Source organism: Podarcis erhardii (genome assembly GCF_964252035.2).
Source record: "Podarcis erhardii genome assembly, chromosome: 8".
Taxonomy (NCBI): Eukaryota; Metazoa; Chordata; class Lepidosauria; order Squamata; family Lacertidae; genus Podarcis; species Podarcis erhardii.
Genome location: NC_138499.1, coordinates 87583500 through 87599124, shown reverse-complemented (window position 1 = coordinate 87599124; position 15625 = coordinate 87583500). Strand labels below are relative to the sequence as shown.

Sequence of the window (15625 nt, the reverse complement as noted above, 5' to 3'; positions counted from 1 at the left end):
GTCCGGAACTGCCGCGCCGCCCGGCTGGCCTGGCTCCGCCCGGCTCCGCAGAGCGCCGCCCGCCCCTGCCCGCCTCCCCGCCGCTTCCCACGGGGCGTTTTCTCGGGGCTTCGGCGACTGGAAGGAGGAGGTGGCGGGGCTGAGCGCTGCGCTTTGGGAACGGGCTGCTGTTAATGGCAGGGGCCGCGCTCTTCTTATTGCAGGCTTTTAATAGATCTTATATATATATTGTTTATATTATTTATTTTAGAGCATCAGTACCCCGCTCTCCAGCCAAAAAGACTCCCAAAGCAACTTCCATGACTATTATACGGTTTTTAATTGTTGATGTTTAGTTGTTCTAATGATTGTTTCCCCACCCCTAGGTTTTTAGCGGTTCTTATTGAGCCCTTGTCTGTTGGGGGGCGGCTGGCGGGGTATAAATTAATATATAATATTCTAACATAGTATCATACGCAGCTGCCTCACTCCAAAGCAGGGGGATGTCCTGAAAAAACGGTTCTTCTCTGTGCTTCTTTCAGGACGGGGAAGAGTTGGAGCAGACAGGTGAGAGGAAGGGAATCAAGGCTGGGCTCATTGGAGCAAAGCAGGGCATCTGCCTTGCAAAGGGAAAGTTACAAGCAAAAACAAACAAACAAACAAAAATCCCCCCCCCAAAAAAATCACCAAAAATCTTTAAACTATATTTCCTCCCCCACCCCCCATTGTACTTCTGTTTAAACTTAAAGGGGCTCCTGGAGTCGTTCCTGTCAACCTGTGGCTGACCAGTTCTACGCACTGCTCAGCCAACCCCCAACCCCAAAATATTGCTATGGCCGAGACATTCCATTTATTTATTTTATTTATCAAATCTATATACCACCCTTGGCCTGGTAGATATTTCTGAATCATGAATCTGTGCTGTGAGTAGCAACAGCCAGGCCCTAAGATCTGTTGACCCCAGACCCTGTTCTGGCTGCTGCCACCTTGGTTTGACTTCTAGCAAGTCCCCTTGTTAGAGGGGGGAGGCACTGAGAACAGACTGCTGGTCCACTTAATATTCCTCTATTTTATTCCACATCCTGGAAAGAAGACAGAGAAGAGGATAAATTGGGGGGGGGGGAGAGACAATAGTTTTGCATAGGTCTGGAATTTTTTTGGAGTCCTTTGTGAATAGTCCTGTGAAGCACATTAAAGGCTAGCTACACTTACTAAGAAGGGATGCGGGTGGCGCTGTGGGTAAAACTTCAGCGCCTAGGACTTGACGATTGCATGGTCGGCGGTTCGAATCCCCACGGCAGGGTGTGCTCCCGTCTTTCGGTCCCAGCGCCTGCCAACCTAGCAGTTCGAAAGCACCTCTGGGTGCAAGTAGATAAATAGGGACCGCTTACCAGCGGGAAGGTAAACAGCGTTCCGTGTGCTGCACTGGCTCACCAGATGCAGCTTGTCACGCTGGCCACGTGACCTGGAAGTGTCTGCGGACAGCACTGGCTTCCGGCCTCTAGAGTGAGATGAGCGCACAACCCTAGAGTCTGGCAAGACTGGCCCGTATGGGCAGGGATACCTTTACCTTTACCTTACACTTACTAAGGAGCAATGCCCAGGGAATGCAATCGGGTTTACTGCTGAGTACTTATTGTGGTATGAACCCACACTAGAAATTGTGACAGCAGGTCTGAACTGCGATAAAACTGGTGTGAACTGCAATGTTGGCTGTTCTTCATAAAGGAGGACGGTAAGGAGAGAACGGAGGCCCCACAACCTTTATTCCAGCAGAGAAGCAACTGTGACAACAGGGACTGCTGAACCAAAGGAAGATGCTTTGTGCTAAATATTTGCATTGGCCACCTCCAACCTCACTGGTCCTGCCAGTTCCAGTGTTCTCTGCCTGCTCTTTTGATCCCAACTGCAGCTCCCAAAGCTTCTTTTCTGCCGTGCTACTTTTTAAAAGGCACACTATGGTTTTGAAGAAGTTTCTAAATAATTTTGGGCCACATCTGTCAAACTAGAGACCAGTTGTCAGATTTATTGTTTCCTAAGTAGCTGCTCTTACACCCACCTGGGCTGGCAGTAATAGCCAAAATGGCATTGTCCTCCTTTTTATATGAGAAAATGATTCATGCCCAGCCTTGCCACTTGTGGCAGTTTAGCACCACCTCGTGGACAGATGTTATTTGTACAAATGCTCCTCTTTCATTTAGGTTGCTGGCAAGGGAGGAGCTTTCTAATCATAGCGCAAATCTTACATTTTGCTGGATCTGCTTGCAAGAGCTTCAGCCAGAGTTATCTGCTGGCATTTTGGTGAAGTTTCCACAGGTTGCAATACATCTGAGCTGCTTTGCGTTTTGACCTAGCAAGGGCTGACCAGCTCTCAAAGGAGGTGCGGGAAGTATTTGCCTTCAGCGACCATAAGAAAGCATTTCATAACCCAGCTGGGCAAAACCTTTATTAGACCCAAGCAAAGTGATGCAAAATTGTGGAAAGCTTTTGAATTCCCCAGAACTCCAGTCTTTGATTTAACAAGGCCAGGTCCACCATCCCTCTGACCATATGGTGGACCGGACTATATTTTGGGGGGGGGGGGAAAGAATGAATTCCTATGCCCACAAATAACCCAGAGATGCATGTTAAATAAAAGGACACATTCTACACATGTAAAAAAATGCTGATTCCCAGACCATCCACGAGCCAGATTGAGAAAGTGATTGGGCCGGATCCGGCCCCCGGGCCTTAGGTTGCCTACCCCTGCTTTAACCTCAGCATAAGAGGACATGGGTGAGTCCCTTTAATGAGTTGAGTAAAAGGGCACATTGGAACTGAAACGGATGTGATTGGATCTCCCACCTTTTTTACCGTTTAACGGCAGCTGTGGGAGCTTCACATTTGTTTGGACTAGTGGTGCTGGAGGGGTGAGGGAGAGGTTGAGCCCTCCCACAAAGCGACTATTAACCCTGCAGCAGAAAAACACAGTGGAATTAATTGGTGTGTATGTGATTGAAAAACAGTTTGAGAAAAAGTTTAACACCCCCACCTGTTCTGCTTCAGTAAAATCTGCTTTTAAAATAAAGCAAAGCTGGAAGGGTTGGCCTCCTTGCATTCTGGTTGCTTTTGAGGGGTTGCTTTTGGAGGGGGGAGAAGTGGCAGGGATTGCTTCTCTGCTCACCTAGTGGTCCATCCTCTTTCCTTGCTTGTTGCCTGCCAGTAAATATGGAGCTGGGGGTGTCCACTTGCTTCACCCCTTGAAGGGGTTCTGGGTGTAATTGGGAGAGATGCACTTGAGCAGAGGGATGAGAAATGCATGTGTAGTGTGTTTGTATGAGAGAGAGCTGGAAGGGGGAGAGTCATGCGTATGGTCTGTGAGAGACTGAAATACATATGTGAGCAAGAAGTACAGATGAATGTGTGCTTTGAGAGAGGGAAAGATGCACTTGGGCAGAGAGGGAGAGGCATTTGTGTAATGTATGTGTGAGAGACGGTTCTGTGGGGGTGGGGGGAACGACCTTGTTTATTTTTCCTAATAGTGTGAAATAATTGCCATGTGATCTCCACAAGCAGGACACAGCTTATTTCCCACAATAAGCATGAGGTCTGGAAGGGGGAAACAGCAGTGCGTGTACTTGCTCAAATTGTGCTTTGCTCCAACGGCAGTCATTTTGTGACAGGCACTTCCCCCAAATTCAAAATGTGCCCACTGCTCCAAAAACTTGGGCGACTCCCTGCATTAATGTATCTCTGTGTTACATCTTTTTTGGTCCTTGGTAGTTAGCAGTTTGAAACCCTGTCTCTCCCCCTCCCCATTCTGAGAATTGATTCTCACCCTACCAAGCTGCTCCAGCTCGCTACCTGGCGGATATCCACTACGTGGAATACCGCAGACTATTTATCGCGGCTAGGCTGAATGTTCTTGACTCGGCGGTTCTGAAGGGAAGATATGGAGGAGTCCCATATGACCAGAGATTATGCTATTGTGTGTTGGGTGAGGTAGAATCCACAGAGCACATTTTACTGAGCTGTCCCTTCTACAACGATTTAAGACAGTATCTTATAACCCCATACTTACCCCAGCTTAGTCCCCGACAAAGAGGAAAGCAGACAGCATATCTGCTAAATAAGTCTTCTAGGAAAACAACTTTGTCAGTGGCTAAATTCCTTTTCCTGGCACTCAAGCGTCGGAAACGTACAATTGAATGCCTTGATGTGGGTTATCTGTGAGAGGTTTAGTGCTGTGGCCCTACCTTATTCATGTACCCCTATGATGTTTTAGTTCATAATTCTGTATTGTGTTTTATTTCTGTGTTTTATTTCTGACTATCGGTCGAATAAAGGAAATTGATTGATTGATGATTGATTCTCACCCTGGCACATGAGGATTCGTTTCTGATTTTCTGAGCAATAATGTAGTGTTAGGTCAAACTTTGTTGATTTTGTGCTTTGAAGTAATGATGGTATTGTTGTTCCACTTTTGTTAACACGTTTGGATCAGTTGTCCCCCTCTGTAAGCAGGTGTGTTCTATAAGGCGCACCTGCACAATTATCTGCTTTGTCACAAAGACAAGATAAGCAGAAAGTTTACAGGTTTTGGTTGTTCTTTATTAATTGTGTATGCCTCCCACAGTTATACTAAGAATTACCTTGAGGTGGTACTGATGGGTTAATAGTACATACCTACCTAGGCTCTCTTTACTTTTTTTTCAACCTTCACCTTTCAAGTCAGTAGTGAAAGATCAGCATTTAGCTCAGAATAAGTTATTGTCTGTATTTATACATAACACACATTACTCAACCTTTTCAATATTTAGGACTTTAGAGAGTTCACACTGGCTCTTTGTGCTGCATATATTTTTCTGGTCTGAAATAAACCTCCCACTTTTAACGCGCTCAGGAGCATACAACAGAATAAATAGATCCTGTGTTGTTAGTTATTTGTAAATTTTCCAAAACCTATTTGTAGCCATATGAAGGGTGATGGTTTATGTACAACACATAGATGAATGTAAGCAAGTTTGAGATGAATTCATTTCTAAATTTTATAACTTTGAATCCTAGGGAATGTGTAGAATATGTAAAGAGTTTCAACATACCCCTCCTGGTGTTAGGAGGAGGTGGCTACACAGTTCGCAATGTGGCCCGGTGCTGGTGAGTCTTCTGGAAGCTTTTGTTGATAATGGGTTGGGGCTTCACCTTCCTTGGATATAAAATGGCACAGGTTTGTGTCATGGGAAGACTTCACTGTAGTCTGCCTTTCATTTTAGGACTTATGAAACATCATTACTTGTAGATGAAGCAATTAGTGAGGAGCTTCCATATAGTGGTAAGTTGAGGACCTACATGTTCAAACGTCACTGATGTCACTTGTAGCATATTTAGTTTCCCCAAGTTATTAGTATCTAGATAACTTAGGGGGCTAGTTCAAAAGCAATGACAAGGCTTCATGGAGTAGCCGCTGCCACCTGTAGAACCTTGTTGCATGGGCTGGCCAGGGCAGGTGTGGTGTGCAGAGGAAAATGTCAGCTCACTATATCGGTGTCCAGGTCCTGGTTGGGCCCCTTGTTATCATGTGGCAGCAGCCCAGCTGATTTGGGTTCTAGCCCGCCTCTACCCTGAAACACTCCCTTTTGGGGGTTACTATTGGCTGCTGCTAGGGACGCGGGTGGCGCTGTGGGTAAAAGCCTCAGCGCCTAGGGCTTGCCGATCGAAAGGTCGGCAGTTCGAATCCCCGCGGCGGGGTGCGCTCCCGCTGCTCGGTCCCAGCGCCTGCCAACCTAGCAGTTCGAAAGCACCCCCGGGTGCAAGTAGATAAATAGGGACCGCTTATTGGCGGGAAGGTAAATGGCGTTTCCGTGTGCTGTGCTGGCTCGCCAGATGCAGCTTTGTCACGCTGGCCACGTGACCCGGAAGTGTCTCCGGACAGCGCTGGCCCCGGCCTCTTGAGTGAGATGGGCGCACCAACCCCAGAGTCTGTCAAGACTGGCCCGTACAGGCAGGGATACCTTTACCTATTGGCTGCTGCTAACAACGCTGCCAGTGGTAGCTTGTGCCCCTTGTTAGGGCAGATACAGTGGGGAACCTCTTGCTGGTGGAACTGCCCCGCCAACAAGGGCAGTGTCTCTGGGTTGGGCTGGGTGCAGGGATATATCCACTTCATCCAAATTCTTCAGCATGATTTGTTGGGGGTTGGGGTTGGTTAATCTGTAAGTCACCAACAGCATCTTTCAGATTGTTTCAAAATATGAGGGTTAAGCAGATTTACGTGGTGGAGGTGGCGACCAACCTTTGGCCAACTGATGCACAGAATCCTTAAAGTCAGATCATTCTAACATCAGCAGGAGCACCTTATCTGGAGTTTAACAGATTCCAGAGGGTCTGCATACACCTAAGTGTAGTCTTTGTTCCTTGACCTTGCTCTATCTTGGAAGACAGACATTACGTTGTGCCTGCAAAGGGGAGTGCCTGGCTGTATGTTCTGAGACAGGTAAACCCCCCAAAGAAAGTGATTCAAAGAGGCCACGTGCCTGATACTGCCTTGAGAGAGAGACCTATTTGTCTGCGTCTTTCTCCATAGCAGAGAACGACTGGCATTCGAGGAGAGAGAAAGAGAGCGCCGAAAGGATCTTGGAAGTTGTTTCTCCGAGCTCACATGCGCCCCTCTACCCCATTTTCCTATCTCTGCGCTCTCCTGGTTCCTCCCGCCGCTGCGGGCGAGGGAGCCGAGGGGGCGTGGCTGCGCCTCACGTGCGACGTCGCGGCCGCCGCCGCCGCGGTGGGCGGGGCGCCTGTTTCCTGGGAGGCGGGGCGGCGCGCGGAGCAGCCAGTGTGAGGTGACGGAGGGCGGAGCCCGGCTGAGGCGGAGCTCGGCAGGCGCGGCTGCCCGGCCGTTGAGAGGTCCCGTCGGGTGGGCGTCGAGCGCCGCTGCTGTCAGGAGCCGCCCGCCCGCCCGCCCGCCCGCCTCGCTCTGCCGCTCGCTCCTTGACTGCCTGCCTGCCTGCCTGCCTGGCTGCGCCGGGAGAGGCGAGCCCAGCTGCCCCGGTCCTGGTCGCGGCGGCGGCGAGGGCGAGGGGCGGACTTCGCGCCCGGCCATGGAGGGCGGCACTGGCGGCGGCGGCGGCGGCGGGGGAGCCTCGCGCGGGACCGGCCGCGAGAGGAAGAAGAGCAAGGTCCCCGCCGACGAGGCCCCCGCCACGGCCGTGCCTGGAGGAGACCCCGGGGGAGGCGGCGGCGGCGGGAAGTCCCGCAAATTCGTGAGTGTCTCCGGAGGGAGGGAGGGGGAAGGAGGACCTGGCGGGGCGTTTCGGAGCCCGCGGCCCCCGCCGCCTCGTCCCGCTCTGCCTGGTCCCGCGCTGGCCGGGGAAAGGCGGGCAGAAGCGGCCCCGGCCTCCGGCTCCCTCCCCGGAGCGCAGGTGTCCCCCGGGTGCCGGATCCGCCCCTCTCCGCCCGGCCCAAGTTCCCCCTTCCTTCCTTCCTTCCTTCCTTCCTTCCTTCCTTCCTTCCTTCCTTCCTTCCTTCCCTCTGCCCGCCCCCTCGCCCCCTCGCCCCGCTCCCGTTCCTTTGGGATTTAACTGGGAAGCAAGAGTGCTCCCCCAAACCAACAGGAGGAAGAAAAGAAAGGCGTCGCTTCTTTACGGTTACAAAGCCAGGACTGCCAAACACGCGGCAAGTTTGGAAACCAGAATAGAGTCGACGGAGACTGATTTTTTCCCCTATAGAAACAAACCAAACCAACCAACCCTCCTGCAGGTTTTCTCAAACATCTGGGTAGTCTTGCTTCTAAATAGGAAGGTCTTCAGCAGGCACCCAAAAGAGCACAGTGAAAGGCACCTGACGGACACCATTAAGCAAGATTCAGGTGCCATTAGTTTCTCTCTCTGGGTGTAGAGGGCTGGGATCAGGAAGAGGGCAGGCTTGATTTTGGATGGTGGGGCTGAGCCAAGTTTTTCCATATAGAAGAGACTCCGGTTTCTGATCTTTCCCTCTCCAGTTAAAAGGAGCTCGGAGGAGGGAGGGCAGGAGGCTGTGAAAGACCCTCTGCTTTTTAGGCCCTCAGAGCAGCTGCTAATAGGAGGAAAATGCTGGGCTAAAGAAGGTGGTTCCTTATGTACCTTTATGTTTCAAGTCCCTGTAAAATTTGTGTGTGTCTGGTGTGGAAGATGCTCATTCTCAGATGTCTTTGTTTCTTATCACCTGGATGTTTTGCCAGGGCAGATGAAATTGAAAATAAATGCCCCTCCCCTCCCCTCCCCACCCTGTCTCCTCCTCCTCCTCTGCCAGGTGTCAGGTGAGCAGTGGCAGGTGCTTGGCTACCTTGCCTCGTGGGTGGGCTTGCCCTGTGTCCAGGGCCATTATAACATCTGAACAGATAAGCCAGTGAGATGACAGGGGACATGTATGTATTATTTCACAGCCATTTTTCTAAATATAGGAGTAGATTAAAAATGTGTTTTGCTTGTACTTCAAGAATGTACTTCATTGCTGAGTCAGCCACTCTGTGGAGCCTAAATGGTTGAAAAGCAGAGTACAAATGCTAGAAATAAAATAAAGAAATAAAAGAGATTATTTTGCTTTGGGGTGGAGCATTTTAAGATACATGGGACAAGGATATCTCTATATATGCCTGCAGATAGGCTTTCATACATGGTTGAAAGAAGAGAATATAGGAGCTGAGTTAGGCCAAGGATGCAAATATGCGGATGGGGAAACTGGAGCTCAGATTGAGGGAAACAGTCTTTTCCAAACATTCTTCTCCCTCTCCTCTCCTCACCCCAAAGTTCTATTGAAGGTTGGGGCATCTTGTTTCAACTCTTAATGCTGCCTGGACCAGGAGCTTCTTTGAGTGGAGTGGTAAAATTATACATAATTGTATAGGAACCGTTGACCATAAATAATCAGATTCCACAACTGCTGCTCGTATTTTGTTAGCTAAAAAGTGGTAAACCCAAGAATTACCAACAGTAGAAGAATTGCAGATGAAGATGATGGATTTTTCGGAGCTAGCCGACCTAACCGGAAGAGTCCGCGACCAGAAGGAGGAGGAATATCAGGAAGAATGGAATAAATTTAATGATTATTTAGTTAAATTTGTTAAGTTAAAATAACCGGAAACAGCTTGCAGATACTTAATAGGCTTAGGATTTTGTTTATGTTAAGTGATGAATTAATATGTTTAATTATATAAGGTGAAGATTTAAGGATGTTAATGTTTAAGTTAAATTTTATAAAAATTGGGATTTGGAAAACCGTTAAAAGGACTTGCAATGAAATTCAACTAAGGGGAAGTGAGGAAGTCACTTAACAAAGTTAATAACGGTAATTTTCAATAAGGCTATGATTTATGTTTGTTTGTTTGTCTTATGTGTTTATAATATTGTGAAAACCAATAATTTTTTTGGAAGAATAATCAGATTGCTTTCTCTATCCCCTGCTAGGCCGTATGACATCCGGATCAAACATGAGATCATTAGATGCTTAAAAGCTTTCATGAACAATAAGGTATGTCTTTTGTTTTCAACATAAATATTTGTGAACTGCCATTTCTTACTTTTTTAGAATCAGTAGGCAAACTTCAGAAAGTCAAGTGAAAAATGAGGATGGTGATTAAGAACACAGTGTAACTCAGCTCTGTATAACAATTGCTCAAGAAGCCAGACCATTCTTCAGTTTGCAGTTGAGAACAGACACAAAAGGGAAGAAAATGGAATAGGAATGGCTGTGGGAAGTCATGGGATAAATGTTTTAATTGAGACTTGAGCAAGCCCAGCAAATATATGGTGCAAGAATTTTCCAGTAGCTGGGAATAGGGGAAGGGAGATGGAAAAGAGAGAGAGCTCTTCAGATTAGAATCAAGTTGGTATTATTACTATTAATAATAATAATATTTTTGTTACTGTGGCGTTTGCCTGTTCGTTTGAAAATGTCTGTACAGGGGGAAAGAGAGGGTTAATATGTAGACCAATAGGAAAGCTGGAGACGGAGCCTACCTGTTTATAAAAGGGCTTAGCCTGAGGTTTGGGTTGTGGGTAGTTAGTTGGTTTTAGTGGGTTGGTTGGTTGGGAAAGGCAGTTGGAAAAGCAGTTGGCAGACAGTTGGAAATAAAGAGACAGTGCAGTTGGTTCTTGTGTGAGGGGAGGTAGAAGAGATAGAGACAGGATAAAATAAGACTAAGAAGGTAAAGAGTAACAATGTTTGGAATGCAGTTAAAGTTTTGTTTGTGTCTGCAATAAACTATACTCTTCTTTGTTAACCTGAGAACCTGTCTGAGACTAAGTGATTTACCGGGGAGGACCTGGTTGGTGGCAGCGGATTAGTGGTGTACGGGTCAATAGACCGTGAGATGACTGGGGGCTCCGTACGAACGCCACAGTTACTATACCACTTTGTTTTTTAAAACAATCCAAAATAGAACATTTGCAGAAGAAAATCAAATATAAAGTGTACTTTCAAAACAACAATGTTAGTAGGAAACTAAAATGTTATCTTAAAGATTTCAAATATAGACTTCACCATTAACACAGCAAACTTAACGAACAAACACACAAACAAAAAACTTAAACATATCAAAATAAAACACTACTAAAGGAGATCAAATATAAAAGACACATTTGAAACTGCATCATTGTCAAATAAATAAAATATTACATTAAACATTGCTGCTGCTGTTACTGCTCAAGCTGGTTCATGGCAGGCGACTACTGCTGTGGAAGCTCAGGCTCCAAGACCTGGGTCACCACCGAGAAATCTGGTGCTGGGCAGAGAAACAGAGAGGTTCCATGGAGACACCAAGTGCCATGCCAAGTAGTGTTGCACATGGTGCTTCGCCTCAGGAAGCCTTCCCCTTCTATATACCTGATGGAAAGGCAGATGATATTGCAGGGTCTCAGGCTGATGGCAGCCACCTGGAGCAGAGCGCAGCCACGCCTTCCTTCCAGGCAACACACAGCAGCAGCATGGAGGTTAAGAGGGGAGAAGAAAGCAATAAGAAAGTAAGAGAAGCAAGGGAGTAGAGCTATTTGAAATTAGGAACTGTATTGTATTGGAAGGAAGGTAGTAAGACGAAGCAAAGGGGAGAAGAAAAAAGGAGAAACTTGATCAGAATGAAGAGGCAGTGTAAATTAAACAAGCAACAGAATTGAAGATAAGAGGGAAATAGTGTGAGGAATCTAATCTAAAATGTATATAGGTTAAAGCACATCAAAACTTTGAGGAGAGAAGAGATGAAGTGTAAATGAACTTCTAGATTAAGAGGGAGAAACCTCTAGTGTGATTACTCTCAGTTGAGATGCTCCCCTTCTTAAATTTGCACACTTATGGCATCTTCCGCACATCACTTTTGCACATGTCAGCGGGGGGGTGGGTCTTGGCCCTCCCCCCCCTTATACCTATTTCCCAGGTTAGACAGTTGCCTTACTCTCCTCCTGTGGCATTGGCAACCTTTCTGTATGTGCATGCACTCAGTGGGTGTGTCCCCCCCTTTTTTAGTTTGGAATTAAGACGATGCTTGAAACGGAGGAGGGGATCCTGCTTTTGGCAAGAGCCGTTGACCCCAAAGTCCCATCCATGATGATTGATGCTATCACGCTACTGTCTGCCCTCTGCATTCTGCCTCAGCCTGTGGATATGTAAGTCACTGTAGGCGATTTATCTTTTGGTTTAGTTGTATTTCATAGGTGGGCAGTCTAGCACTTGGGATCCTTTTCAGAATACATTAAAAACTGGAAGGCTACATCTAAATGGCAAGTTTTAATGTGCATGTAATCTGCACAGCTGCCTGAAGCCTAAGAAGCAGAAGCTGAACAAAGCTTGTGTAAGGTTTGGGGTCATCCCCACTTTGAAGCCCCACATCTTACTCCATATTGCTTAGGAGGGTTTTTGGTCCCCTGGATCCAAGGTAACATTGGTTCTTAACAGTTTTTAGAAATTTTAATATAGTAAATGCACAATTTATCAAACTCTTACATAGTTTCCTGTTGTGAGCGTATGAAAGTCAGACTGCCATCTTTAAAGCACCTGGGAGTGCATCTCATTGAACTAATTGGGACTAGCAAGTAGACATGGCTAGCATTGCACTGTCAGATAATCTGTTACTGATTTGTTTTCTTTACTCTTACATAGGCATGAGCACGTTCTGGTGGCACTGACACAACGAGCAGAAATGGATGAAGTGGAACGATTCAAACCCATCTTGGATGGGCTGAAGAGTGACACCTCAGTGGCATTAAAGGTAACAAGTAGGGCCTGCAGCAAAAAAGATTTTTCTGTACTTCTTAAGGCCTCAAGCTTCTGCTGATACATCTTTATTATTTCTCAGTCCTCATTTTGTCCATATAGCCACTGGTACTTATGTCTTGAATTAGCTACTTATTTTACCAGCATCTTGGACTCTTTTGTGCTGCTTTGGTTTTTGTTTTTATTTAATCATTTTTTCAAGACAAACAACAACCACAAAAAACACATACAACAAAAACCGCAATAACACTTATAACACAATTTAACATTTCAAATTTGAGTACTGATATACCTATGACTACACCTTTTTAACAATATTTCCCCACCTCTCATCCCCCTACTTCCCACCACCGTCCCCCTTATTGCTTAAATATTCCTTCCAGATTTCTTCATATTTCTTCATTCTTAATTTGCTTTGACATGCAATTCGTTCGTATGTAGCTAGTCTGTCCATATTATCAATCCATGTGCTCAATGGAATCTTATTGCGGCTCTTCCAATTCATCAGAATTTTTTTTTTGCTTCTAATATGGCATGGTACATCCATTTTTTTTGACCCCTTGTAATCTCCCACATTTCCAGTATATAAAAAAAGGTAAAGGTACCCCTGCCCGTACGGGCCAGTCGTGTCCGACTCTAGGGTTGTGCGCCCATCTCACTTAAGAGGCTGGGGGCCAGCGCTGTCCAGAGACACTTCCGGGTCACGTGGCCAGCGTGACGAAGCTGCTCTGGCGAGCCTGCACCAGCACAGCACACAGAAACGCTGTTTACCTTCCCGCTATAAAGTGGTACCTATTTATCTACTTGCACTTAAGGGTCCTTTTGAACTGCTAGGTGGGCAGGAGCTGGGACCGAAAGACGGGAGCTCACCCCGCCGCGGGGATTCAAACCACCGACCATGCGATCGGCAAGCCCTAGGCACTGAGGTTTTACCCACAGCGCCACCCGCGTCCCTTTCCAGTACAGTGGTGCCTCGCAAGACAAAAAGAATCCGTTCCACGAGTCTCTTCGTCTAGCGGTTTTTTCGTCTTGCGAAGCAACCCTATTAGCAGCTGAGCGCTATTAGTGGCTTAGCGGCTATTAGCGGCTAAGCGGCTTAGAAAAAGGGGGGAATGCGAAAAAAAATTGCAAAACTCGCAAGACGTTTGCGTCTTGCAAAGCAAGCCCATAGGGAAATTTGTCTTGCGAAGCGCCTCGAAAACGGAAAACCCTTTCATCTAGCGGGTTTTTCGTTTTGCGAGGCATTCGTCTTGCGGGGCACCACTGTATATAATTTAGAATTAAATTCAATTCCCCTAAATAACAATATTTTTTAAAAAAAATTATAAATATTTTAAAGTACAAATTAGAAAACATACATATTCACAACAAAAGAAAGTACAAAAGAAAAAGAAAATACATCTAACCAAGGAAAAAGAATTAGAGAATATTTTGTCTCTTTTCATATTTACAGTTATTTATACCTCTATAAAATGCTATTCACAATAAAGCGGTGAAATGAAAGATAAGATATCAGAAAAAAGAGAAAAGAACAAAGAAAGAATAAAGAAGTAAAAGAAAAATATCATAAGTGAAAATTTTTAAATGTAGATAAGTACTCACAATACATAGCTGTTTCCCATCTATATTTATATTCAATTGTATAATTTCATCTTCTCCTTATCTACCTTAAATAAATTGTTTTTGTTTTTTTAAAAAAAGACTTCCACTGTTTACCTCACACATTTTTAATAATCTGTTTGTCAGAAACTCTGTTCTTCATATTTTCCCTTTTGATTTCCTTAATGTCTCACTTTGTATTTTTTTTATATTATGCACAAGATTATTCTAAACACAACCAGATTTTTGTAGTTGAGCCCTGGTTGTGTAAATAATCATTTAAGAACTCCCATTCCTTCATAACCATAGTTTTGGATTTTCTCCTTATTATATCCGTCAGTTTTGCTAATTCCAGGTACTCACAAAGTTTCCCCAACCATTCTCTTTTTGTTGGGATGCTGTCTTCTTTCCAATAGCTAGCAATCAAAATTCTTGCTGCTGTTGTTGAGTATAGAAATAAGTTAGTTTTATCTTTTGGGATATCTTTATCTAGAATTCCTAATAGATATGCCCCTGTCTTTTTTGTGTGTGATGTCCTTATCAATTTTTTTATTTCTTCATGGATCATGTCCCAAAAGGTTTTAATCTTTGGGCAAGTCCACCACATGTGATATAATGTACCTTTTGTTCTGTTACATTTCCAACGTTTGCTGTTGTTCCTTTTATTTATTTTTGACAATCTGTCAGGGGTTAGGTACCATCTGTGATGAATTTTTCTGAAATTCTCCCTTAATAAATCACACGCAGTAAAATTTATGTTTTCCTCCCAAGAAGTTTTCCATCTTTCCAGATCTATCTCATATCCCAAATCGTGCTCCCATTTTAACATGTTTCCCCCTTTCGTCTCTTGTTCTAAGGTGGTTTTCATTAATAATCTATACATTTTTGCAAGTATTTTTAATCGCTTAGCAATATTTCCTTTTCTAATTTTGAGGTTTTATTTTCAAATCCCCCCTTTTTATGTCTTTTTCATATCTTGCTTTTAATTGATAATATTGTAACCAATTTATTCCAAATGTTTGTAATTGTTCGTAAGCTTTTAATTTAATATTTCCGTCTACATCCTCTAATATTTCCCTATATGTTGGCCAAGTCTCTTTTACATTACTCTTTAATGTTGTGGTTGCTTCCATTGGCGAAACCCATTGGGGAGTTTTCTCAATAATTTTTCCTTTTGATCTTTCCCAGACATCCAATAGAGCCTTTCTTACTATGTGATTTGTAAATTTTTTATGTTGTTCTTTTTTGTCATAGAATAAATAGCCGTGTCAGCCGTATATTTTGTCTCAGCCCTCTAGTGTTAGGACTTCATTGTCTTTTAATAATATCCGTTTTTTTATCCAACACCAACACACTGCCTCAAAATACTTTCTTAAATATGGCACTGTGAATCCTCCACTTTCCTTTGGGCCCGTCATTACTTCTAATTTCATCCTTGCCTTTTCCCCCTGCCATATAAAATTTGCAAGATCTCTTTGCCAGCTTATAAAATATTTATTTCCTATTACAATTGGAATCATTTGGAATAAAAATAGAATTTTGGGGAGTATCATCATTTTAATCATAGATATTCTTCCTCCGAATGACAGTTTTAGTTTTCCCCATTTATCCATACTTCCTTTAATTTCTTTCCATTTTTTAATATAATTATCCTTAAATAAATTTGTATTTTTATTTGTAATCCATATCCCTAAGTAGTTCACTTTATTTTCTATTTTTAGTCCTGTTGTTTCCTCTAATTCCTTTTCCCCTTTCTCAGCTATATTTTTAGTTATCAATTTCGATTTATCTTTGTTCAATTTAAATCCTGCTACTTTGCCAAATTCTTTCA

At 44.6% G+C, this 15625-nt stretch overlaps 1 protein-coding gene and 2 long non-coding RNA genes across 3 annotated transcripts; all 3 read left to right on the top strand.

Moving 5' to 3' along the window:
* Positions 1-2725: 2725 nt before the first annotated feature.
* Positions 2726-5576, top strand: LOC309347952. Its single transcript, XR_014159069.1, has 3 exons — positions 2726-2754; positions 5026-5115; positions 5232-5576. It is a non-coding gene; the product is annotated as an uncharacterized lncRNA (long non-coding RNA).
* Positions 5577-6616: 1040 nt separating this feature from the next.
* Positions 6617-15132, top strand: LOC309349229 (uncharacterized protein; the record flags this gene model as incomplete). Its single annotated transcript, XM_081874977.1, has 6 exons — positions 6617-6739; positions 6862-7217; positions 9399-9462; positions 11449-11588; positions 12082-12190; positions 13649-15132. 6 exons carry the CDS (start codon positions 6617-6619, stop codon positions 13664-13666), a joined length of 810 nt encoding a protein of 269 aa, XP_081731103.1. The 3' UTR covers positions 13667-15132.
* LOC309347959 lies at positions 9823-10221 on the top strand. The gene is made up of 2 exons (XR_014159080.1): positions 9823-10014; positions 10052-10221. It is a non-coding gene; the product is annotated as an uncharacterized lncRNA (long non-coding RNA).
* Positions 15133-15625: the final 493 nt, after the last annotated feature.